The sequence below is a fragment of the Arachis stenosperma genome, chromosome 4 (assembly GCF_014773155.1).
Source record: "Arachis stenosperma cultivar V10309 chromosome 4, arast.V10309.gnm1.PFL2, whole genome shotgun sequence".
In the NCBI taxonomy this organism is placed as follows: domain Eukaryota; kingdom Viridiplantae; phylum Streptophyta; class Magnoliopsida; order Fabales; family Fabaceae; genus Arachis; species Arachis stenosperma.
Window position 1 is genome coordinate 141,418,929 of NC_080380.1, and position 24,443 is coordinate 141,443,371.

At 36.1% G+C, this 24,443-nt stretch overlaps 2 protein-coding genes across 2 annotated transcripts; both read right to left on the reverse strand.

The window, feature by feature from the left end:
• Window positions 1-8,810: 8,810 nt before the first annotated feature.
• LOC130975736 (uncharacterized) lies at window positions 8,811-10,532 on the reverse strand. Its single transcript, XM_057900477.1, has one exon. The coding sequence runs from the start codon at window positions 10,530-10,532 to the stop codon at window positions 8,811-8,813; it is 1,722 nt and encodes a 573-aa protein (XP_057756460.1).
• A 9,285-nt stretch (window positions 10,533-19,817) lies between these two features.
• LOC130973420 (phosphoglycolate phosphatase 1A, chloroplastic-like) lies at window positions 19,818-23,067 on the reverse strand. The gene is made up of 10 exons (XM_057897919.1): window positions 22,724-23,067; window positions 21,945-22,012; window positions 21,749-21,841; window positions 21,578-21,647; window positions 21,367-21,440; window positions 21,150-21,209; window positions 21,015-21,067; window positions 20,797-20,894; window positions 20,542-20,641; window positions 19,818-20,264 (listed from the first exon to the last, which is right to left on the reverse strand). Exons 1-10 carry the CDS (start codon window positions 23,001-23,003, stop codon window positions 20,054-20,056), a joined length of 1,107 nt encoding a protein of 368 aa, XP_057753902.1. The 5' UTR covers window positions 23,004-23,067; the 3' UTR covers window positions 19,818-20,053.
• Window positions 23,068-24,443: the final 1,376 nt, after the last annotated feature.

Consider the following 24,443-nt stretch of genomic DNA (forward strand, 5'->3'; position numbering starts at 1 on the left):
GTGTTGAAATCGGACCATCTGAAGTATCATGGAAAGTGCAAGGATTTCGGCAAAAGTTGTAGTTGGCTGATTCGGATTTCGCTCCGTGCACGAAAGGGCACTTAGGAGGTTAGGAGGTACAACGGTCCCCACACTTGTTTAGCCACATCTATTTCCAGTGATCACCATCAGCTTGATTACCACGTTATCTGTGCAAGGATATTTCCATTGGTTAGTGTGGATGCTGCAGTACCGATCAAGGTGTTGCAACAAGCAACTGAAGTTGATTACGGCTTCAAGCCCAGTTACCGAAAGGTTTGGAAGGCAAAATAGAAGGCAGTTGCACAAATATATGGAGACTGGAAAGAGTCTTATGCCGAGTTGCCACGTTGGATGCTAGGGGTGCAGTTGACGATGCCCGGGACAGTTACTGTGTTGCAGACCTCTCCTGTTCGAGTTGTGGATCAGATTGATGAGTCAACAGTGTACTTTCATCGTCAGTAGCATCTGCTGGCAGAACCCGAAACCGCTCATGGAACCATGTGTAGCATACTGTCATCTGCTTCACTTTATTCTGCGGAGATAACTCCCCAAACAACTCGCGGAACCACATCCATGCTGGTCTTCCGTTTTCTATCAGATTCTCAAACTCACTAAGGCACCCACTCACAGGCTCACCATCAATCGGTAAACCCAGCTGATAGGCCACGTCTTCCAAGGTGACCGTACACTCCTCAAAGGGCATGTGAAAGGTGTGGGTCTCAGGACGCCACCTCTCAATGAATGCGCTAAGTAGAGGCTCATCAACGCAGAACCACTGACTGTTCAGCCTAGCCAAGTGATACAAGCCCGCGGTCTCCAGATACGGTATGATACGGTTGTGTAAAGGCATATTCTGTTGTCTCCTCATACCGCTAATAACTCTAGTAGGCTGTAAAAAGATAGATAACGAAATCTCAACACACAACAATACTAACAACTTCCACTAATATCAATAATAATAATAATAATAATAATAATAATAATAATAATAATAATAATAATAATAATAATAATAATAATAATAATAATAATAACCAGTGACGGATCCAGAAAATTTTGTGAGTGGGGACAAAATATACATAATATAATAATAATTTTTATAATTATATTTTGTTATTATAAAATATAATTAGTCTTTAAATTATCTAATCAACAAATTAAAATACTAAAATAATAATTTAAATAATAATATATAAATTAAAATTTCATTTTTTTAGGTTTTATATTTTAAAAAGATTAAATAATATTTTCATTCTCAATACAATCACATGTCTTTCTTTTTATATATGTCGTTAAATAATCATTTAAAAATTCATCTTTCATACGATTACGAAATCAGTTTTTTATATTATTCATATTTAAAAAAGTTTTTTCAACTGATGTTATCCAAAAAAAAACTAAAATTAACTTAAAAAAATACCAATGAATAAACAGAATTATTTTAATTTCTTATATTATTATTATTATTATTATTATTATTATTATTATTATTATTATTATTTATTTATTTAACCATTTTTTATTTAATAGTCAATACAAGATAAATATTTTTATTAGTCATTTTTAATTTAATATTAAAATTAGTTTAATAAGATAGTCTATTTAATTTGAAATTAATTTAATAAAATAATTTTATATATTTATAATCAAATCTAATAAAATATTAGATTGAATTCTATTGACTATCAAATATTTAGATTAAATGGATATGTCATTTGTTAAATATTAAAAGATTTTTTTGTCACTTTTAATAAATATAATATTTATTAGTTATTTTTATCATAATTTTCTGCGTCTGAATCTTTTAGATATCAAATTAGTAGTTACTTCTATTTTGAACAAATAATTAAATATATATAATATATATACACGCGATATTTACTAAGTATATAAATATATTTTTTCAAATTTTAAATTTATTTATTAGTCACAATTATAAAATAACAAATATATAATTATTTCACTCTTTTTTTTAAAGGTTATTGTAACAAATTCATTTAAATTTTGAATTATTATTTGTTTTTTAATTATTGAAGTTAATGAGTGAAGTTTATTTATAGTGGGGTCAAATTTAATTATATAGTGGGGGCAAATAAATTTTGTTACCATGTATTAATTAACAAAGTTTTAAATTTCACTGGGGGCACTTGCCCCCACTCCCTTTAACATGAATCCGTCCCTGATAATAACCATAACAAGAACATCGAAAATAACACTAACAATAATACTAACACCTCAAACTAAAAAAATAATTCTAACAATAACAAAAATTCGAAATTTAATAAATATAAAAAACTCACATTGATGATAACAGGAAAAATTTTCATAATAACTGTTAAAATAATAATATATCATCTAGCATTAATAATAACAACATTAAACAAAAGATAATAATAAAAAGGTCGTTTAACCAATCTCTTGGTCGATAAATCCAGCCACATGCGCGACGCCATTTAACCGGTACATGCGAGCTTCTTCTTCCATCGGTTCGCCACTCAGCTGGTTCAGAATCTCAAACAAACTACTAAACCAAAAAACTATCTTTCTCTCTCACCCACCAACCTTCTCCAAAATTTTGCAACCTCACAAATGATCCGCCCTCACCAGCCACGGCTTCCCTATTTATACCTACACACTCATAAACCGTGGTTGCCTCTAGTGTTTTATGCTCAAACTACTTCCTTCATAAATCGTGGTTGCCTCCCACGGTTTACATTCAAATACTCTTCAACATAAAACCCGACTAGCAGGCACGGTTTATGTTCATTTTGAAACTATGCTAAGCTCCCACAATTTCTATATAAAATGAAACAAGACATAAAGGTATGCACTTTCCAATTGTTGTAATCTGGTAAAGGTTTCTCCCAATTATTTTAAAATAGTAAATTGCCCTAATAATAATAATAATAATAATAATAATCAATTTTTATTTTGTCTACTAAAATAATTTTTAACAAATAATTCAAATTAATAGAATAAGTCATAATCAAATTAAATTTTAATAATAATAAAATTTTATTTAATTATTTTTGCTAACAAAAATATTTTTCTTAAAAAAATAAGATTTTAATATAATATAATAACTTATAAATAACTAATTATTTGATTTTTAAAAAATTAAGAATCTTACAAAGACTACCTTCTTCTAATGTTTGGGCTAACCCTTCAAGTCTAATTCATTTATCTCAGATTACCTACGTAACAATAATAATAATAATTAAATATTATTAAATATTAAAATTATACACACTTATTTTTAATAAAATTTTCAAGTCATCATCATTATATATTTAATAATAGAGTCATACTAAGTTAATTTATTTGAAATCATATTTATGAAATAAAAAAATTTTAAATACTAATATTTTTTAAAAGTTATAATAGGTACAAGAAAACAAACTCAATTTAATTTTAAAATCTTATATTTTTATTAAAAAGTATAAATAATATTACGTAAGAAGAAAACTAAAATTATCTAGAATGTATTATTAATTTAATTAATAAAAAGAGTAAATGAATAATATTTTAGAGCATGTAAAAAAATAAACCTATTAAATAATAACATATAAAAAGTGCCAATAAACATGAAACAAAAGAATAATAGATTTGGTCTTAATGTGTAGGTTGAAACTAAAGGCATTTTGAATGAAAAGGCGTTAAAGCGGATTAAATTTAAGTATGAATTACATTATAACTCATTAACTTATTATTAATTGTAATAAAACAGTTACAAATATAATAAATACTACTTCTACTATTTTATGATTTAAAAATATATAATTGAATTATTATAGCAGTATGTAATAATACAAAATTTATTCATTTATGACCTACATTTCTTAAATTTTTTCTTTTATTTGAGTTTTTATTGTATTAGATTATTTTAGATTGTAATTTTTGAAACATAATTAATGTTTTACTGAGAAAATAGAAAATAGAAATTAGAACAAAAAATGCCTTACAACTAGTAAAGTTTTTTTTTCTGGAGAAGTACTGGTTTAATATTTGATAAATTAAAAAATAGGGTAAAAAACTGAAATGAGCCAAGGAGACCTCAAAATTACCTAAATCAGCCAAATGAAAAATTAATACATGAATCAACCAGGACGAATTACTATATAATTCGAATCAATATGATTCGAATTATGTTTGCATGTAATTCGAATTGATATGATTCGAATTACTAGGAACGCCAAAATTCAATGAAGTTCGAAACAACTTGTTTCGAATTACAACTATATAATTCGAATTAAGTTAATTCGAATTACTAGGAGAAGTGCATGTTAGAGAAGTTCGAATCAATTGGATTCGAATTAGGTGAAAACGGATTTGCATAGTAATTCGAATCAAGTTGATTCGAATTACAAGGGAATCGGCTATAAAAGGAGTTCGAGCCAAGTTCATTCGAATCACTTTGTCATTCTCCAACCCCACCAAATCCCAGAGAAAAAGACCAACGTTCAGTACGAGCTTGACCAGAGCGGCTGTATCTGTCGATGGGGGACGATCCGGGAAGGCTTTATCGTCTGGATGGAGTAGCTCATATCGCCGGTGTTATCAACGACGAGGTTAGTGGTTTATGAAAGCGGTTTATGATAACGGTATTTGTTAATGGTTTTTTATAATGGTTTATGTTACTGTTAGTGGTTTAGGATAGTGGTTTAGGAAAGTAGTGTAGGCTAGTGGTTTTTGTTGATGGTTTTTGTTAATGGTTTTTGTTAATGGTTTTGTTTTAGCGGTTTATTGTAAATGGTTTTTGGATAGTGGTTTAGGAAATTAGTGTAGGGTAGTGGTTTTTGTTGATGGTTTTTGTTAATGATTTTGTTTTAGCGGTTTATTGTTAATGGTTTTTGTTAATGGTATTTGTTAATGGTTTATTGTTGATGGTTTTTGTTAATGGTTTTTGTGAATGGTTTTGTTTTAGCGGTTTATTGTTAATGATTTTTGTTAATGGTTTTTGTTAATGGTTTTTGTTAATGGTTTATTGTTGATGGTTTTTGTTAATGGTTTTTGCGAATGGTTTTGTTTTAGCGGTTTGTTGTTAATGGTTTTTGTTAATGGTTTTTCTTAACGGTTCATTGTTGATGGTTTTTGTTAATGGTTTTGTGTTAATGGTTTTGTTTTAGCGGTTTATTGTTAACGGTTTTTGTTAATGGTTTTCGTTATGTTAGTGGTTTGTGCATCTGTTCTAATTATGCGGTTTATGTATTGGCCAGCCTCGTCGTTGCATATCCAGTGTTAGGCGGCAACAGGGGATGCGTCTTGATGAGAGGTATGTCCCGTACTTGCAGATGGCGGGACTTTACCATCTTGCGAGACTGAACGACAGATGGTTCCGACTAGACGAGCCCCTAGTCAGCGCATTCGTCGAGAGGTGGCGGCCTGAGACGCACACCTTCCACATGCCGTTCGGAGAGTGCACTATCACGCTTCAGGACGTCGCATACCAGCTGGGGTTGCCAGTCGACGGAGATTATGTTAGTGGTTGCCTTACGGACTTCCACCTTTACATTGAGGGTGGGAGACCTGCTTGGCAGTGGTTCCATGAGTTGCTCGGTGTTTTACCGCCGGAGAACCAGGTGCAGAAATTCGCAGTCAACTGCACCTGGTTTCAGGAGACATTCGCGGAGTGTCCAGATGGGGCAGATGAGGAGACAGTTAGGCGATTTGCCCGGGCCTACATCATGATGTTATTGGGTACGCAGCTGTTTGCCGACAAGTCCGGCAATCGTATACACATCAGATGGCTACCATATGTTGCTCGGCTTGAGGAGATGGGTCGCTATAGTTGGGCGTCGGCGGCACTAGCATGGCTGTACAGGTGCATGTGCCGAGTCGCCAACAGACATGTGGTTAAGTTAGCTGGCCCGTTACAGTTATTACAGTCGTGGATCTTCTGGAGGTTTCCCACACTTAGACCATCTGGGTATGATGAGATCAGCTGGCCCCTTGCCTCGAGGTACCGTTATTGTTTTGTACTAGATATTCTTCTTGTTATTATTTTGTAATTATGCCCTATATTCTTCTGTTTTCTTGTACTCAGATGGTCTGGTTACAACCCTGGGATAAGCAACAAGGGACCTCGGGTACAGATGGCTCGCATGAAGATCGACTTGTTACAGCCTCGGCAGGTACGTAAGCAGAACTTCTGTGTATCTCAAGTCAGTGTTTCACTTTATATCACTTAACTGAAAGTACAAACGATTTGATTTTGATTTTTTCAGTTCATATGGATGCCCTATAGCGCAGTGGACGTCATCCAGGTTGTCCATCCTGAGGTGTTGGAGCCTCGGCATACGATGTTGTGGCGATGCAGGACGTCCCTGATTTATTTTGCGGTTGTCGAGTGGCATCAGGTTGATAGAGTTTTACCTCAGTTTGGCGGCGTTCAGCCCATACCGTCTCCCGCCCTGAACATCGACTTCCTGATGTCGAAGGACGGGAGAGGAGGCGACCGTTGGTTCCCGGCACAGTACCCCGAGTGGCATCTTTACTGGCAGGAGCGTGCTGATTATATTCTACAGTTTGACATCGTGTCCGACCCTGGACCGTCACATGAGTTCTTGACATGGTGGTACCAGCACGGGAAGAGGTTTTTATCGCCGGAGATGTTATTGGGGGATCCGAGAGGTGTGCCTATTCCAGATGAGGCGACGCAGAGGGGTGCAGGCCGACTTTCAGATATGGACCGGGTAGAGGATGTTCCTGACAGACGTCGCATTGAGAGGAGAGCACGAGTTGGGACACGTCGTAGCCAGCGTGAGTGGAACTGGGTAGATCAGGCTATGGATGCCGGAGACGACCCAGTTAGGGGTGTGGGGAGAGGTCGTGGTCGTGGAGGCAGGAGGAGGGTTGGTGCTGCTAGACATGGTGCCCAGATGCCTGGGGGTGGTGATGTTGCGGGAGTTGCTAGGGCGCATCAGGGCGGGCATGATGGTGGGTCCCCTGGAGCCGGTATGGGAGATCCCACGAGTCACACTGATGCTGGGCTTGGTGGTGGAGGTCTTGGAGATTACTTCGTAGGTGTTCCCGGTGATGATCATACCCTTCAGGATAGTACTCCATGGGTGAGTCCTGGCTCGATGTTTGGAGACTTACTTGCTAGTGATGGCATTGTGCACGAGTTTGGTGGACCACATTTCCTTGAGGATATCCGGACCATCATGCAGGAGGATGAGGCTGCAGCCGGACGGGTTCATACGACGGGGACACAGGCACCACTGGACGTTGATCTGAATGAGCCTGCCACGGTAGCTCCTGCGCATCCTTTTGCCATGGGTGGGACCCCAGCATCGGCGCAGACTATTGGATCACACTCGGTTGCCGGCCCGTCCTCATCCAGACCCGTCCATGTACCGCCTACGACCCCGAGACAGCCAGTTCCGGATGACAGCGACGAGTCGATTGAGGATGAGGAGCCACTTATTCGTAGGGGCTACCGGACACGGGTGCCACGCCGTTGCGGCACTGGATCGCACCTGTTTAGATGATTCATGGATAGTGGTGTATGTCTTGTTGTCATATTTATATTCTTTACTTTGTTGGTTTGTTATTCCTGTTATGGTATGTACTTTCTTATTATGTTATTTGAATTTATGTTATGTAGTCTCATATACGTCGATGTATTCTACTTTTCTGTTATGATTTATAGTTTCATGTTATGTTATTCGTTATCCTTTTACCATGATATAATGTTGTTTGTTCTAGTTATAAATTTCAATGATATAAAAGACATTACACAGAAATATTTGGTACAAATAACAAGTTGCATTACACAAACGACACAAAGTTGTTCCATACAAGTTGTAATACATTAAAAGTTATAAACACATAGAGGACAAGTTCTACTACAATAAGAAAGAAACACATACATAGCAAACCGCCTACTGAGTTCTAGCAGTCCCGCTTGGGCCTGCGGCTTGTGGACAACTACGCCTGGTGTGACCTGGCTGCCTGCAGAGGCCACATCTCTTTGGCCGGTTCGGATCTGCTTCATCCATGTTGGTTCGAATTCTTGTGGATCTAGGACGACCCTCCCTCGCACGCCTCATACTCGGATCCGGTATAACGGTAGGCCCGGCATAAGGTGGCCAGAAACCCTCCGGAATGGGAGGGGCAAATCCCATCTGATAGACACCGAAAACGGAGCTAAGCCGATATACCTCGTGGACGTAAGGCTGCCATGTAAGCCGTGAATAAGCACAGCATGCCAGTGCATGCGGACAGGGAAAATGAAGTGCTTGGAAGTATCCACAATCACAAGTCTTAGACCCTAATGAGACCCTGTACGTACCAAGAGAGAATGAGCCTGTCGGAGTCGTCTCAGCAACGGTGTACTCCGAGTTATCCCTATCGTAAACAGTCACCGTGAAATGCCTGGCTGTTCTCAGGTTGGCCTCGATACACTTTACTAGGTATTGACTGAATTGTTGTCCAGTACCCATCTGAGCCTCGGCCTCCCTCCCCTTACGGACAAATAGCTCAGCAAGCCTTCCGTATGTGGCCTTCACCAGGGAGCAAACAGGGAGGTTTCTAACCCCCTTCAGGATTGAGTTGACACACTCCGAAATATTGGTCGTCATGTGCCCGAATCTCCGACCCTCATCACAGTGCTGTGTCCACAACGAATACTCGATTCGGTTCGCCCAGTCACACATTGCCGGATTCTCAGAGCGCAGAATGTCAAACCAGTAGTCAAACTCCACCTCGGTCTTGGCATATGCGGCGTTAACAAGAAGCCTCCGGGCATCTTTTCCCTTGAACGTCAAGGCAAAATTCGCTGCAACGTGTCAAATGCAGAACGCCCGGTACGCAGCAGGCGGTAGCCATCCCCCATCCGGAGCCTCGAGGGCTGCCTTTATGCCGTTATGCCTATCTGAAATAACTAACAGACCCGGCTGAGGTGTCACGTGCTCACGGAGGTGGGAAAGAAAGAAAGACCATGACTCAGCATTCTCACCCTCAACTAGTGCAAATGCCACGGGGAGGATGTTCGAGTTTCCGTCTTGTGCAATGGCGACTAGCAGTGTTCCCCCATACTTCCCATATAAATGGGTGCCATCAATACTCACCAAAGGCTTGCAATGACGGAATGCCTGGATACAAGGGGGGAAAGTCCAGAACAGCCTATGAAAATAAACCTGAGAATCGTCAACCTGTCCCCCAACTCGAACAGGGCAAGTCCTGAGGACGGCTACAGTGCCAGGCATCGTCAGCTGCACTCCTAAAACCCACCTAGGGAGCTCATTGTACGACTCGTCCCAGTCCCCATATATCACGGCAACGGCCTTCTGCTTCGCCATCCATACCCTCCTGTACGTAGGCCTGAACCCAAAGTGTGCGGCCGTGGCATTTTGGAGCACCTTGATGTTCACACCTGCATCAGCCCTAACCATCGGCATAACGAAGGTGGATATGACATGGTAGTCCAGACTCCTATGGTCGCTGGAGATGGAGCTGGCAAGACATGTATGCGGTCCGTTGTATCGCTTCACTTCCCAGATACCCTTCCGCTGTCGGAGACTCAACCGAATTAGCCATGTGCACCCGTTCCCAAACTCAGAACACTTTCCCACATACCTGCGGTAGTCAGACTCAACGACCTTGTACTGGACCCCTCGGCGGATACTGTACGTCTTCACACTCAACAGTGCCTCATCTTTATCTTGAAATTGTTGGCCAACCTGGAACTCGTTCATACCGGCAGACCCCTCGGTATCTCTAGCACCAAATCCTGAGGCCTGCAGATCATTGTCGTCTTGCCGCATGGCATCCAGGTCCAATGAGGAAAAATGGGGTGGATACTGCTGTGTGCCAGAACTAGATCCACCTATAGCCCTTGTCGGAACAGTAGTTCCAACATCATCGCCGCTTTCATCAGCGATCATATCCGGCTCCACGTCATCGTCATCTGGATCATCAAACAAACCATCACCAACACCAGCCGGTGTGGGACAATGTACCTCAGTGGGAATATGTTCCCCATACCGAACCTCGTCTCCAACATTGCCGCTCAGATCAACGGCAAACGAAGGGGACGCAACAGGCTGCATCGGTGGCTCATACACAGGAGCAGAGGATGAAGCAACAGCAGGTCTCGAGCTCGAGCCGGCAACCGCGGCTATAGTAGTGGCATTCCGGTTCGAACCACCCGAGCTATATACCACATCAACCAACTTTGCCAACAGCTCTGGTGTCCTTACCTCGGGAAACTGCCTACGAGAAAGAAACATAACCTGCAAGTCCTCGTCACTACCGATTGTGAAACAATCAAACTTCACGGTGTCATGGAGCACCGCTGTTGGAATGCGGTAGAAAAACTTCTTGACCCGTTTAACGCCTTCAACACCCAGCTTCTCCAGCACAGAGCTAACAAGTGCATCGTAGGTGGTTGTCGGCGTCACGATAATACATAGGGGATCCTTATCAGTGAACTTCACGCCGGACCGAGTTTTTCTCTTAATCGACCCTCTGTAATGTACCAGAACTAGGAAACTCTCCTCACTAGCCATCTCAGCTCTTTCTTGAGAGCAACATGAGTTCACAGCATATATATAGAGACCTGGCTCGCACTATATATATATAATTCGAATCTATATGTTTCGAATTATCTAATGTCACAACCTAACCTAGTAATTCGAATCAAGTTGATTCGAATTACTAAACAATGTGCTTTCATAGTAATTCGAATTAACTAAATTCGAATTATGATGCTGTAATTCGAAACAAGTTGTTTCGAACTTCATTCAATTGTTGGCTTCCTAGTAATTCGAATCATATCAATTCGAATTACATTCAAATCAAATTCGAATCATATTGATTCGAATTATATAATAACTCGTCCTGGTTGATTCACGTATTGATTTTTCATTTGGCTGAATTAGGTAATTTTGAGCTCTCCTTGACTCATTTGGATTTTTTACCCTAAAAAATAATATTTTAACTATTTGATTAATTTATACGCTAATAATATAATATTTCATTGTAATACCTAAATTAAACTATCACACTAAATAAATCAATATCATTTTTTTTCAGCAATAACATAACCCTAACTGCTAAACAACAACAATAACAACAATAATAATGAATATTGTGTGTAGATTTCTAATTAATAAATATTGAATTATGAGTAAAGTGTTATATATAATTTGTAGATTTGAGGAGGTGAAGAGATGAGATTCTTAGAAATTTCAATAGCAAAATTAAACCCAAGAAAAAGAAACCTAGTCCATTCACACTCATTTGCTAAAGGAAATAACCAAAAATAGGACAATACCTTCTAAAAATTGGAGGCAAAATCTTGTTATCCACTATACGAAGGTCTAGCCACCACTAATCAAACACGGCGACCCATTGCTTTACTAGCCATAGATGAGCTGGCTCATGACCACGCCAACAGAGGACAAAATAAAAATTTCTCTGTTTCTTAATTCGCCTGTCTACTGACACAACAGGTGAGGTACTTTTCATAAACTGCGGACCCATATAATCACTTGAATAATTTTTTTAGACATCAGAATCATCATCATATTTAATTGAAATCGTCCGTCATTTCATTCTGTTTTCATCGACGAAAAATGTTGAGTTGGTAAAAAAAATTGATAAAATTTTTAATTTATTATTGATTTTATTATCACCCTCTCTCTCTCTCTTTGAAAAATTCTTTTTCTTCTTTACAGATAAAAATGGACTAATAGAAGATTATTACCATCAATCATGCAGCATCACTATCAGGCCAAATGTATCTATTTTTTGGAAGAAATATTAAAATTTTGGAAAGTTTTCAAATGATCCATTCACTGTTTTGGAACTTTGCTGATCCATGTACGGGTAGGTGACCGGTAATATTTTTGTCGTGTAGTATGTTCCGAAATATCGTGAATGTCCTTCGAATAAAGTACAAAATGACCACAGGGGAAATGAAGCCAATGAAGCAAAGTTGCAGCTCAGTTAGCTGAATTAAGAGGTGCATCGATTGTGCTGATTAGAGCAAAGTTACGTGGATTTGGGCTTGTATTAAATTTTTGAAGTGTTTTTTTTATCAATTCAATTAGGTATCCTTTAAAAATGGTACAACATTTAGCTTTTTATTACAATAATTTTAAAAAAATTAAAATAAACATATCTAAAAATTATGAATAGATTTACTGTCTTTTTAAAATTAAATACACATTTAAAATACAATCTAAAAAAACTAAAATTTGAAATTTAAATTTTAAATTTCTGTTTCAAATTTAATATATTTAATTATTAATATATTATAATTTAAATACATATCTAAAAATCAAATTATTCAAAATTCAAAAATTTGATTTTAAAATTATAAAATAAACCTTAAACCATCAAATTATTAATTAAACCCGTACAAAACACTCAAAGAAGCAGAGAAGTCACATTTGTCCCATGTCAAAACATTCGACGCTGTTTTCCTCCTTCTCGGCGCTCATTCACAACGCCACATTCTCCTTCGTCAATACTCATCTTCGTCACCGCCTTTCTCCTCCTCGTCACCATTCGTCCACGCCGAAAACTTACCTAAGGTTTGGATGGGTCTCTGACACCATTACTTTTTTTATTATTCTATATAAATTTTGATTTTTTTGAAATAAAAAATCGAATAAAATGACCTAAAGAGATTTTCATATATATTGCAATGTTAAATTATTTTTGTATGTGCAATTTCTGTATTTTGAAAGTGTTTTAAAAATATTTTCTGTATAACTTCATAATTTTAGATGTGTTATAATTATTTTTTAATGTTTAAATTTAGATTTTAGATTTATAATTTTGGATGTATTTCAAAAATATTTTCTGTATAACTTCATAATTTTAGATGTGTTATAATTGTTTTTTAATGTTTAAATTTAAATTTTAGACTTATGATTTTGGATGTGTTTTAAAAATATTTTCTGTATAACTTAATAATTTTAGATGTGTTACAATTATTTTTTAATATTTAAATTTAGATTTTAGATTTATGATTTTGGATGTGTTTCAAAAATATTTTCTGTATAATTTCATAATTTTAAATGTGTTACAATTATTTTTTAATGTTTAAATTTAAATTTTAAATTTATGATTTTGGATGTGTTTTAAAAATATTTTTTGTATAACTTAATAATTTTAGATATTTTACAATTGAAAAAGAAACTACAATTAAAAATATTTTAGTTTGTGAATATAATTATATTCGACTATTCATCACTAAATACTCGTAAAACAAATCCTCATCAATACAAAATGAGAGAGTACTTCAGCTGGAAGGTGGTGATAGTCTTCACCAATGAAGACGAGATGGAGAATTCAGCTGGCAGCATCCTTTTGGTTTGGGATTCACTAATGCGTGTGAATGTCCCGTACAATAAGAAATTTAAAAAACTGTATCTGTTATGTGAAGTTACGAAAGTAAAGCAAAGTCACCGTAACCACCAATGAAGTGGGTGGGTTTTAAAATTTAAATTAAAATCTAATTATAGATATGTATCTATAAAATAGGAACATGTTACAATAAAAGAATAATTAAATATTATTTAAATTTGATTAAAGGCTGATTAGTATTGTACAACTAGCATTTTCCTTTTTTTTATTATGGGCCTTTGTGTCATTGTTGGTTTTGTTGAAATAATGATAGTGTTGTATCCTCCTTCCCGAAACTGCTGCCGCAGCTCCTATACCGGTGCCTTCTCCGGTTTAGAAGTCTATCTTCTCGCCTTTCGTCCCATGTATCGGAGCTTTCGCCTAGCTCTTCCTCAGCGTCACTGTAACTAGCTCTGTTCAACACTCGCCCCCCATCTCCCCTTCCTTGAAATGCCAGCCCGAAGACGGGAAGCGCGCCTACACTAGGGCTTCCTACGATGTCATCCTCTCGGGTTAAGTTGCCACCTGCCGTATCTGACTTGGTTTCCTGGATGTGTTGTCCTCATTGCTGACTCCTCACGCCGGGAGGATCCGTTTGTTGCTCAAGCTTGGCAGAAACTCCTTCCGCGTGAACGTCGTCGACCTTGTTCGTCACGGTTCCCAAAGTCAGTGGCTGCCTTCTTGCTGTATTTTTCCTGGCAGCAGCTGAAGACGAAACAACCCCCGCTCCTTGGGGTGGGGGGAGTTTATATGTCACTGCCCGTACCGTCTGTTGAGTAGGTCATCAACTTTCACCGTCCATACGTTCCTGGAACAACAACTTGCTGTTTCTGCCTTTGGAGGAAAACAACGTAGGATTCGCATGGTTGCTTTCTTAGTCAAGAATGGGGGTTGGATGAACAGGTGACTCCGTAAGGGAGTGACGGTGCGTTATAATGCATAGGGTTTCTTTGCTCCAAACCATTACTAATGATATAACCATGAATACTTAAACCTTACATAGCCCAATCAATGTCCATACTTGTCAAAAAAATTCAAAGGCCCATGCCTTTTAGTCCAGAAATAGCCAACTCACTCCAACAGCTACACATGTGAGCCGAGTTCGCAGCTGTGGCTTTTTAAATTGACAACACGGGACACCTACCAAAAACGTCAATACCCCTGCTGCTTTCCAGGTCACCCTATGAACAGGTTTAAGAAACACCTTACACCATTCTTTTATGTTTCTAGCCCATAATAATTCCAATCAATCTGCACCATCAACATCTTTTATTATATATCTATACGGTACTGGGGCATGGAACAAAAAAATGCCAGTCAAAGTGAATGGATCATTTGAAAACTTTCCTAAAATTTTAACAACTAAGTGATAATAAAAATTTATGAATAAACTAATTTTTTTATTCATAATCACTCACAAAATTTTTAAGAAGTGCTTGCCAAAGCTCACCCGAAATGCACAAGAGCATCTTCTTTGTCAATGAAAAAGACATCTACCTCCAAAAACACCACCATCATAATGAAGAAGATAAGAAGAAGAACATAAATACTAGATTCTAATCTCAAAGAATTAGCAACAGTTACTGCGATGAAAAAAGTTTAGGGCACTACAATGTTCTTCCTCAATAATTTGGTTTTCATAATTTCATGCAATCTCGATCTTTCTTTTTTTTATATCTATCTTTTTTATTTTTTATTTTTGTAATTGTTGATGAAGAACAAGTTATATAATGAGAAGTTAAAGTGATGTTAAAATTGGAATAAAGTGAGAGGTTATGGCGGTAAAAATTGGGAAGAGGGGAAATGGATTGGGAGATGATGAGATTAGGATTTGTGATTAAAAAAAATAGAGATTTTATCAAATTCGTTGGCCAACTCAGCATTTTCGGTCCATGAAAATGGAATCAAACTGTTAGAGTGTAATTAGGATCAATTAAGATCAGTTAGTGTCATCTATATTTATATAGCATATTTGTATATTTATTATAGAATTTTATTATTTTATTGTTTTGATTATTCTAACACCTATATATACCTTTATACATTGTACTTTTGACTACACACTCAATAAGACACTCTTCAAATTACTCTCTTATTTTTAACATGGTATCAAGAACATATGTTGTTTTTTTTTTCAATAACAATTGGTTCCTAGCTCTTATGTTTTGTCTCTTCTGACAGTTCTTTGTCCTTATTTTTTGATCCTTTCCCGACGCCTTGGTTTGTCATCACCGTTACCATCGCCTTCGTCACAATTTCAACGCCTATAGAATCATCGTCGGACTCTGCCGGACGCGCTGCCTGAAGTCCCTTGTCTGTTTGAGGTTCTTCTCCATCCAGACGCCTTCGGCGTCGTTGGATCCACGGCTCCGCATCACGCCATGAGTCACGCCGCGACCCCTCCACAGATCTGCTGTCCGACCCGCGCCTCCGCCGACCCGATCCTCCTCACGACCCGCGTGCCACCTCTTTGCCGCGTCACCGCTGACGCGTTCTCCTCCTCCCATCACGCATTGCCACGTGGCCTTTCCTGTTGACATGGCATCTAACATGGCAGCTGACGTGGTAGACAGTGGGATCCTCCCTAAAGTTTTTTGGTGAGCTCTTTTCGATTCTGCACTCTGTTTTCTCAATTTCTACCCCGATTTTACAGTTTCTTCTCTTTCGCCTTTGTTTCTACTATGGAAAAATCGGATGTCTTTACTGCCACAGATAGAAAGGATAAATTCTGTTGGAATTGTAACCATTCTGAGAACCTATTCTCATACTGTCCTTCTATTGAATGTCGTAAATGCAAATAGAAAGGTCACATTAGTTACCATTGTCCAACACTATTCTGCCATTATTACAAGTTCTTAGAACACTTGATTACTACATGTCCTACTCGCCCATCACGTTCAGATCAGAACAAGTATCATTCTCGTTTCAACTACGCTAATCAGAATGTGCCTGCTTCTACTGTTGCTGCTGCTACTACTGAATCCACCAACTCTACTTCTCTCAATTTACCTTCTGTTTCTCCATCAAATATTGAGTCTCTTCTTAAGCTACTTCTATCATTTTCTGGTAATATCTCTACTACTCTTTCCACTCCTCCAGGTAATTCTAAATGGTATTTTGATTCTGGTTGCTTTAATCACATGTCTCCTTTGCATCATCCTTTTTCATCTTTGTCTACCACCACAAATGCACCTTCTGTCAACACTACTGATGGTTTCCTCTTGCATGCGACACATAAGGATTTTATTTCACAATCCAATTTTCATCTTCTTGATACTTATTTTATTCCAAACTTACACTTTAATCTTATCTATATGGTCAACATGTTGAACTTGGTTATGATGTCAATTTTTTTATTTCTGGTTGTCATGTGTAGGATCCTCGTATGGGACAGATCATCGGGACTGGATGTAAGGTTGGAAGGTTGTTTGAGCTCGAGAATCTTCATATTCCTATGTCAAATCTTTGTGCTGTTTCTTTTCCATCTACCTTTCACTTGTGGTATTACCGTCTTGCCCATAGCTCCTTAGGAAAATTGCATCCTCTTGTGTCTAAGGGTGTTTTGGGTCTGGTTAATCATGAGCCTTTTAATTGCATCTCTTGTCAAATTGTCAAAGAACTTGTTTTATCTATTCACAATAATTTCTCTCTTGCTTGCTCTCATTTTGATCTTATCCACTCTGATGTTTGGGGCCCCGTTCCTACCGTTTCTATGGGAGGAGCTCGATACTTTCTAGTTTTCATTGATGATTATTCATGCTTTACTTGGGTTTATTTGATGACTAATCGCCATGAGCTACCTCGTATTTATATTAACTTTGTCACTATGATTAAAACTCAGTTTTCCAAGGTCATTAAAGATTTTCGATGCGATAATGCTATAGAATGTCGTGTCTCCAAACTTTTACCTTTCCTTGCTGAACAGGTTAATTTGTCTGAGTTTTGTTGCCCTGGTACGTCTCAACAAAATGGATGGGCTAAATGAAAATACCATCACATTCTTGACTCTGCTCGTGCAATGCTTATTTATTCTTCGTGTCCTAAGCGTACTTGCGGTGAAGCTATCCTTACTGCTGTCCATGTTATCAATTGACTCACTTCTTATGTCTTTGGTAACATTACTCACTTTGAGCTTCTTTATCAGATTTCTCTAGATTACAGTTCTCTTCAGGTTTTTGGTTGTGTCTGTTTTGTTCTTTTTCAGCCTCATGAACATACTAAACTTGAACCTGAGCTCGCATATGTTGTTTTCTTAGTTATGACACTGAACACAAGGGTTATTGTTGTTGGGATTATTTTTCTAAACGTATTCATATATCTTGTCATGTTGTATTCTGGGAACATCACATGTTTTCTAAGTTCTCCTCTTTTGAGTCTATTCCTTCTACTCAGTCACCGTTTTTCACTAACCCCAATATTGATTTTTTTCCTAGTGATGATTCTATAGGTTCTATCTCCAATCAACCTCTCGAGCCTTCTATTCTTTCGCCTTCTCCACCTTCCGATGATTCCAGACCAGACGATCATCCTGCTTCTACTGTCATGCCTCCTTCCTCTAGTCGTTCTTCTAGGATAAGAAATCTACATCATCATCTTCTTGATTATTATTATTTTTCTACTATTCTTCATCACCATGAACCTCAGTCATTCCGATAACCCTCCACAAATTCAATTTGGCACTAAGCAATGTAGGAAGAAATCCAGGTACTTGAAAAAGCACACACTTGGCACTTGGTTGATCCTCTTTCTAATCATGAAATTATGGATAGTAGATGGGTATACAAGATCAAGACTCACTTTGATGGTTCTATTGACCATTATAAAGCACGGTTGGTCACTCAAGGATGTACGCAAGAGTATGGTATTGATTATGAAGAGATTTTTGCTCCTGTTACTCATCTCACATATGTTTGCGGTCTCCTTGTCATTACTGTGGTTAGAAAATGGTCTCTCAGTCAGATGCATGTGAAGAATGCATTTCATGGGGATTTAAAAAAGAAGGTTTACATGACCACCTCTAGAATATCTTTATCCTTCCAGCAAGGTTTGTCTCCTTCCCAAGACACTTTATGGTCTTAAGCAAGTTCCTCGTGAATGGTTTGACAAGTTCAGGACCACTATATGCAATCTCGGTTTCACTTGCAGGCCTCATGAAAATGCTCTATTTATTCGTAAAAATAAACGAGGAGTCGTTCTTCTATTTTTGTATGTTGATGACATGATCATTACTGGAGATGATGTTGATGGTATCTCTGATCTCAAAGCCTCTCTTCACCATACTTTTGAGATGAAAGATCTTGGTTCTCTCAGTTATTTTCTTGGTCTAGAAGTCATATCCACAGATGACGGTATCTATCTCTCTAAAGCTAAGTATGTTTCGTATCTTCTTGCTCGAGCTGGAATTATAGATAGTTGCACTGAGTCTACTTCCTTAAGCCTAATGTTCGATTTACCCCTATGAATGGCACTGTTTTGGATAATCCTACTATTTATCGACAGTTGGTTGGAGGTCTCGTCTACTTGACTTGTCACATGACCAGATATCGCCTATCCAGTTCATGTTCTTAGCCAGTTCTTGTTAGCTTCTCGTACTATTCACTATGCGGCAGTTCTTCGCATTCTTTGCTACATGAAAGGCACTCTATTTCATGGTCTTCATTTTTCTGCCCATTCTTCTTTATTCCTTCAAGCATACTCAGATGCTGATTGTACTAGTGATCCCACTGATCGTCGTTCTACTACTGATTATTGTTTGTTTCTTAGTGACTCTCTCATTTTCTGGCGAGCCAAAAAGTAAACACTCACTACTAGATCAAGTACAGAAGATGAATACCGTGCTCTCATTGACACTACTGTTGAGGTAGTCTTGATTTGTTGACTTCTTGAAGACTTGGGTGCTCCTTAGTCGTCCCTGACTGATTTTTTTTGTGATAATCGAAGTGCTATTCAGATTGCCCATAATGATATTTTTCATAAACGCATCAAAAGAGATTGACTATTACTTTGTTCGGCAACGTCTCCTTATTGATATTGTTCGTCTCATAGTTATTGGAACTCTAGATCAGACTGCTGATATCTTCACAAAAACTCATCATCCTAGTTGTTTTCGGACTCTAGTATCTAAATTCAAAATGATATCCTTAGCTCTCACTTGAGTTTGAGAGAAAATGTTAGAGTATAATTAGGATTACATTGTCTAGGAAATACTGAAGATGAGTATAAGTAAAAATATATCTTTTTAGTATATAAAAGAGAGATGAATTCCAACATAATAAAACCCATCCCAAAAATTTAAATGCGTGTCTAAAATTGCCTCTTTCAAGCTTTACGTGTGACATAGAACGGTTTTAGACTTTTAGTTACGATTTTTTTTGTTTTATCCAAAAGAAAAAATTGAAAAGATAAAATTTGAACAGCAAACATTAATTAGATCCAAATTCCATAGAAAGTACTCAAAATATATAAATGTAATACTCCATCTTTAGTTGTTTTGCAAACAAATACAACTTCAATGTAATACTCTAAATATAGATGTAGTTCCATTCATCTTAGTATAATTAGATAAATTAATATAACATAAGAATAATATTCTAAAAAATATTGCCATTTTAGACTTTTTTTTTTTGTTAAACACATGAATTTAGATATGTCCAGCAGGATTTTTCTAGTTGAATTACACCGCCGCAGCTTTGAGAGAGAGAAAATCAGAGATTTTGTTGGTGTAAAAGTCTGGTTGTATGGAATTGTTAGGACTTTGAAGAGTCTCCAGCGAGGTAACCCCTGAGAGTACAAGAAGAGTTTTGCAGCCGCCATTTTGCCCGAACAATATGTCAGTGTCCAATCTGTCTCCAACCATACATATCTGTGATTTTGCAATGCCGAATCTATTGTTCCAAAGTAAGGTTAGAACTCAGTCAAGGAAAAATTGATGATGCTATAACTAACATGTAAAATTATATGCAATGTTGAAAAATAAGTTTAATAAAGAAAACATTGATATCATGTTGTAGAAGTAAATTTGTCAAATGTGACAAAACAAAATATACAATAGAATTTTAATTTATGTATGTATAATGTATGCCACTTCCATCATATCATATTATCCATATCATGGATTATGTCGTGCATCAATAGTACGAGATAAGGAGAAAGAAATTTTACTTGTTTGCTAAGTAGTCCATCATAAAAGTTGAGGGTTTTCCGACAACTAAAGGCTCACGTTGAGTAGATCCGCCGAGAGCACCAACCATAGAGCCTCCACCTGAAAACTCAAACTACAATTCTAAGCAATTACGTGGATCATAACAAATGTAACATAGCATGCTTGGAACAAGAAAGGTTGCTGTTTTAACTATAATATACAAAATTTTTGGAAACAAAATCAATAGAAGGAGAGAAGAAGCATAAAGTATAAACCTGCCCATTCCTGAGCATCTGTGAGATGTGTAACAGCATCTCGATTCGTAGCAATGAAGAGACACCCGGGGTTTTCGCGAATACAGAGTGTTCCATACCTTTACTCGTAAAGAGAAAAAAAACACTTATAAATGTAAAACTCACCTGCCACCACTAGTTAATTTGACTAAACGCGTATGAACTTAGTTATATTTCATGGTCAATGTTTGAAATCTTACTGGATTTTGTAGTAGTTGAAGTAGCGATCAAACCCAACTACCACTGCACCAACCTGATAACAAACATAATCTTTTAATAAGAAGTCCTAATACTATCAAATGAAAAATAACAAATGAAGAGATGGAAGTACACACATCATGGTCGTGCTCCATTAAAAACCCTGGCTTCAACTCTATCTTTTTGTCACCGTCTTCCTAAAAGAGCAACATACGAAGAGAGAGAAAGAATGATATACATCAGTAATCATGACTGAAAAATATTCAATATATACATTAAATATTGAAAAATGGATGTTATGATATGAAATATGATTTACATTAAAGTTTTTCAATAATGGAACTAAATACATACTGGTCCACCAAGATATTGAAATCCAGCAAGCTCAAGCTCTTTTAAAATGCCATCTTCTCCAATAACATAAACCTGAATCATGCTTAATTATAAGTCCTTTGTTTTCAACCTCATACAAAATAAAAAAATATTCTTAGTTTGGAAAGATTTAAAGAAGATTTTGCGAAGGTTATTGTATTGAAATATGCAGCAGAAGGTGATATGCATTACCTTTTATCTTTTGGGAAATCAATGGACTTCAGGTATGCAGCAGCTGCAAAAGACGACGCAAAAATTTCCTCCTAAAAAGCAGTCAGTAGTTAAAATTGTGATTATTTAAACTGAACATGGATTGAGAATTTCTATGTAAACAGGAAAACTAATGAAAAAAATGTGGACTAACCTCGCTAACATCCAAGCCTAGTGTTTCAAACTTCTTTCCATATTGCTTCCTAGACTTTGTTGAGTTATTGGTGACAAAAACTAACCTTTTTCCCTAGAGAAGTTAATCAAGAGATTTATATCAAGAATTAAAGAATAATTACCATTCACATTTTGTAGTTGCAGGTAAAGGACTAATGACCACATTAATATACAACCTTTGACCGAAGCATGTCAAGTGTTTCAGGAACTCCTTCTATCAATTTATCACCTTTCCATATAACTCCTACAAATTAAGTGTAAATGGAAAAGAAGTGAACACATGAATGCAGTATTAGTAATTATGAGGATAAACCATTTTTTTTAATAATAAAAAGATGTGAGACATCAAGAATTTAACTTAAAAAGAAGTAAAGTTCTTATATTTAAATTTTCTTTTGCTATTAAAGATGCGTTATTTGTAGTCATTTTTATCTCATACATCTAGCCAACATGTAATAATGTTGTATGACTGTGTGAGACTCATTCTATATAATTTTCACACTATTCAGTGATGTAGAGACGAATTGAGTACACACAATATTCCTCTTTCTAAAGGCCTATCCCAGTATTTTGTCCAAATTTTAAAGAGTGAAGAATGATTTTTTTTGTAATAAAAAATACCCAAAAAATCATGTACAATGCATATGTTCTCTGTAAATTTAGTCAAAATTTTCGTTTTTTACACAATTTTACTCTTAGATCATCCAAGAAGTTCTCTTTCAACTAAATGTGTTTTGCAATTCTTTTCGCTCACAATATTTTAATCACAAGATCAGATCAACTCAAAACAATTTCTATTTACCCAATTGAGATATATCGTTTCTTCTTCATCTTTCCGTAAAACAAACAATCATCAATTTAATTGCAGATAACTTGTTTGTAAAAATAACTAAAAGAAAACAACAGCAACACATAATCAAAATCACTCAAGTGACAAAAGTAAAAGTGTTGCTACCATCACAATCGAAGATAAAAGTCTCGACGGAATCAATGAGCTCATCAGCATTTTTCAGAGGTTGTACTGCAGCGCGTGTAGTGAAACTCGTCATTCTTGAACTGTTAGAAGAAGAATAACTGGCCTTCCTTTTAGAATTATTCAACAACAAAGAATTACGACAGAATTTATAGCTTCTTGGGACTGATTGGAACCATAATGTACTATTATTACTTTTATGAGTTTGTGGGAGTGCAGTTACAACCGCACGGGTAGTTAGAACACTCTCAATCCTAAGCATCTTCTGTTTAGTGTAAGTTCCTTTTTTTCGTTTTTTGTTTAAGAACAATTTTTTGTGGTGTGGGTTCACTGACTAACTCAGATGGCATGTGTATGTAGATTGTGTTGGAACCTCTGGTTTTTGAGTGGCCATGGTGTATGCACTTTACAGATCATATCATCTACTTCATGTATGGATGTTATTGTCTTAAACTTTTGCTAATATAAAAAATTGACACCCATTTACTAAAGTTTTTCTTATTTTTTTTGGTGACTAAAGTTTTTCTTGTCGAATCATATAACTCAATGAATTCAGTAAGGTTGGATATCCCTTAACCTTAATGTATCAAACAAGTCCAAAGTTTTACATAACAAGTAAATAATTTCTTACCGCTCTATAGGTATTCATTTTTTTTCCACATAAACATTTTTTATATGTATTCATTTTATATACTCAACAACAATGTTTGAGATGTCAATGAGTTATAGCTCAAATATCATAGTCTCCTCATATTTAATTAAAAGGTGGCAGATTCGAGTCTCTTATCTTCAGTAAAAAAAAGACAAAATAATGTCTGAGATGAATAATATTTTTTAGAATATTATTCTTATATTATATTAATTTATATAATTATACTAAGATAAATGTGACTGCATCTATGTTTTGAATACTCAAATTGTATTTGCTTGCAAAACAACTAAAGAGGGAGTACTACATCTATATATATTGAGTACTTTCTATTGAATTTAGATCTAGTTATCTTTTTAATTTTTTATTTTGGATAAAAAAATCATATCTAAAATCTTGTTAATAGTTAATATATGGTATTATTTAAAGTTTCTATAAGAATATATATTAAAAGTTAATATAAAATAAATTTTGTTAATATTGTTTAAAATGAACTATTTTAATATTAATAAATAAAATATTATATATTAATACCATAATTATTATTATAACTCGAAAATTTTAATAAATTGCGAACTGATTTATTTGTTATGATTGACTATTCTTATCTAAGTCTTGCTTTATTCTAAAAAGAAATGATTAATTCCAAATAAAATAATTTTAAATCTAAATTAATGTTTTCAAAGTTAGAAGAATCTCACATGAAAATTAACTAAATTTAAAAAGATAACCAAACTTTACATAGATTTAAGTTAATTAAACACCTATTACCAATTTTTTAAGAATTATGTTCAAAATGTTTTATTATAGTGGAGTAATATTTGACTCTTCCAAAACCCAAGTACTTGGTATTTAATCTGTAACTTCAACTGCTTTTAGGTCTTAGAGCTTTCTATTTGCCCAATCCATTGTTTGATCATGACATAATTGCTTCCACATGTAGATATGTGAGGGTATTAAGAAGAATATTTGTAATCTGTGATCAAAGACATGAACGGTAGCCTCAATGAAAAAGAACTAAATGAATATCAGGTTTTTAATTAAAGCTATCAA

What these genes read in the sequence shown, in the direction of transcription:
- LOC130975736 (XM_057900477.1), bottom strand. Translation starts at nt 10,532, where the DNA reads ATGGCTAGTGAGGAGAGTTTCCTAGTTCTGGTACATTACAGAGGGTCG.
- LOC130973420 (XM_057897919.1), bottom strand. Translation starts at nt 23,003, where the DNA reads ATGCTTAGGATTGAGAGTGTTCTAACTACCCGTGCGGTTGTAACTGCA. An exon ending in TAGGCTTGGATGTTAGCGAG is followed by an intron (nt 21,648 to 21,748) that starts GTTAGTCCACAT and finishes ACTGCTTTTTAG; the next exon opens with GAGGAAATTTTTGCGTCGTC. An exon ending in TTCAATATCTTGGTGGACCA is followed by an intron (nt 21,210 to 21,366) that starts GTATGTATTTAG and finishes TTGCTCTTTTAG; the next exon opens with GAAGACGGTGACAAAAAGAT.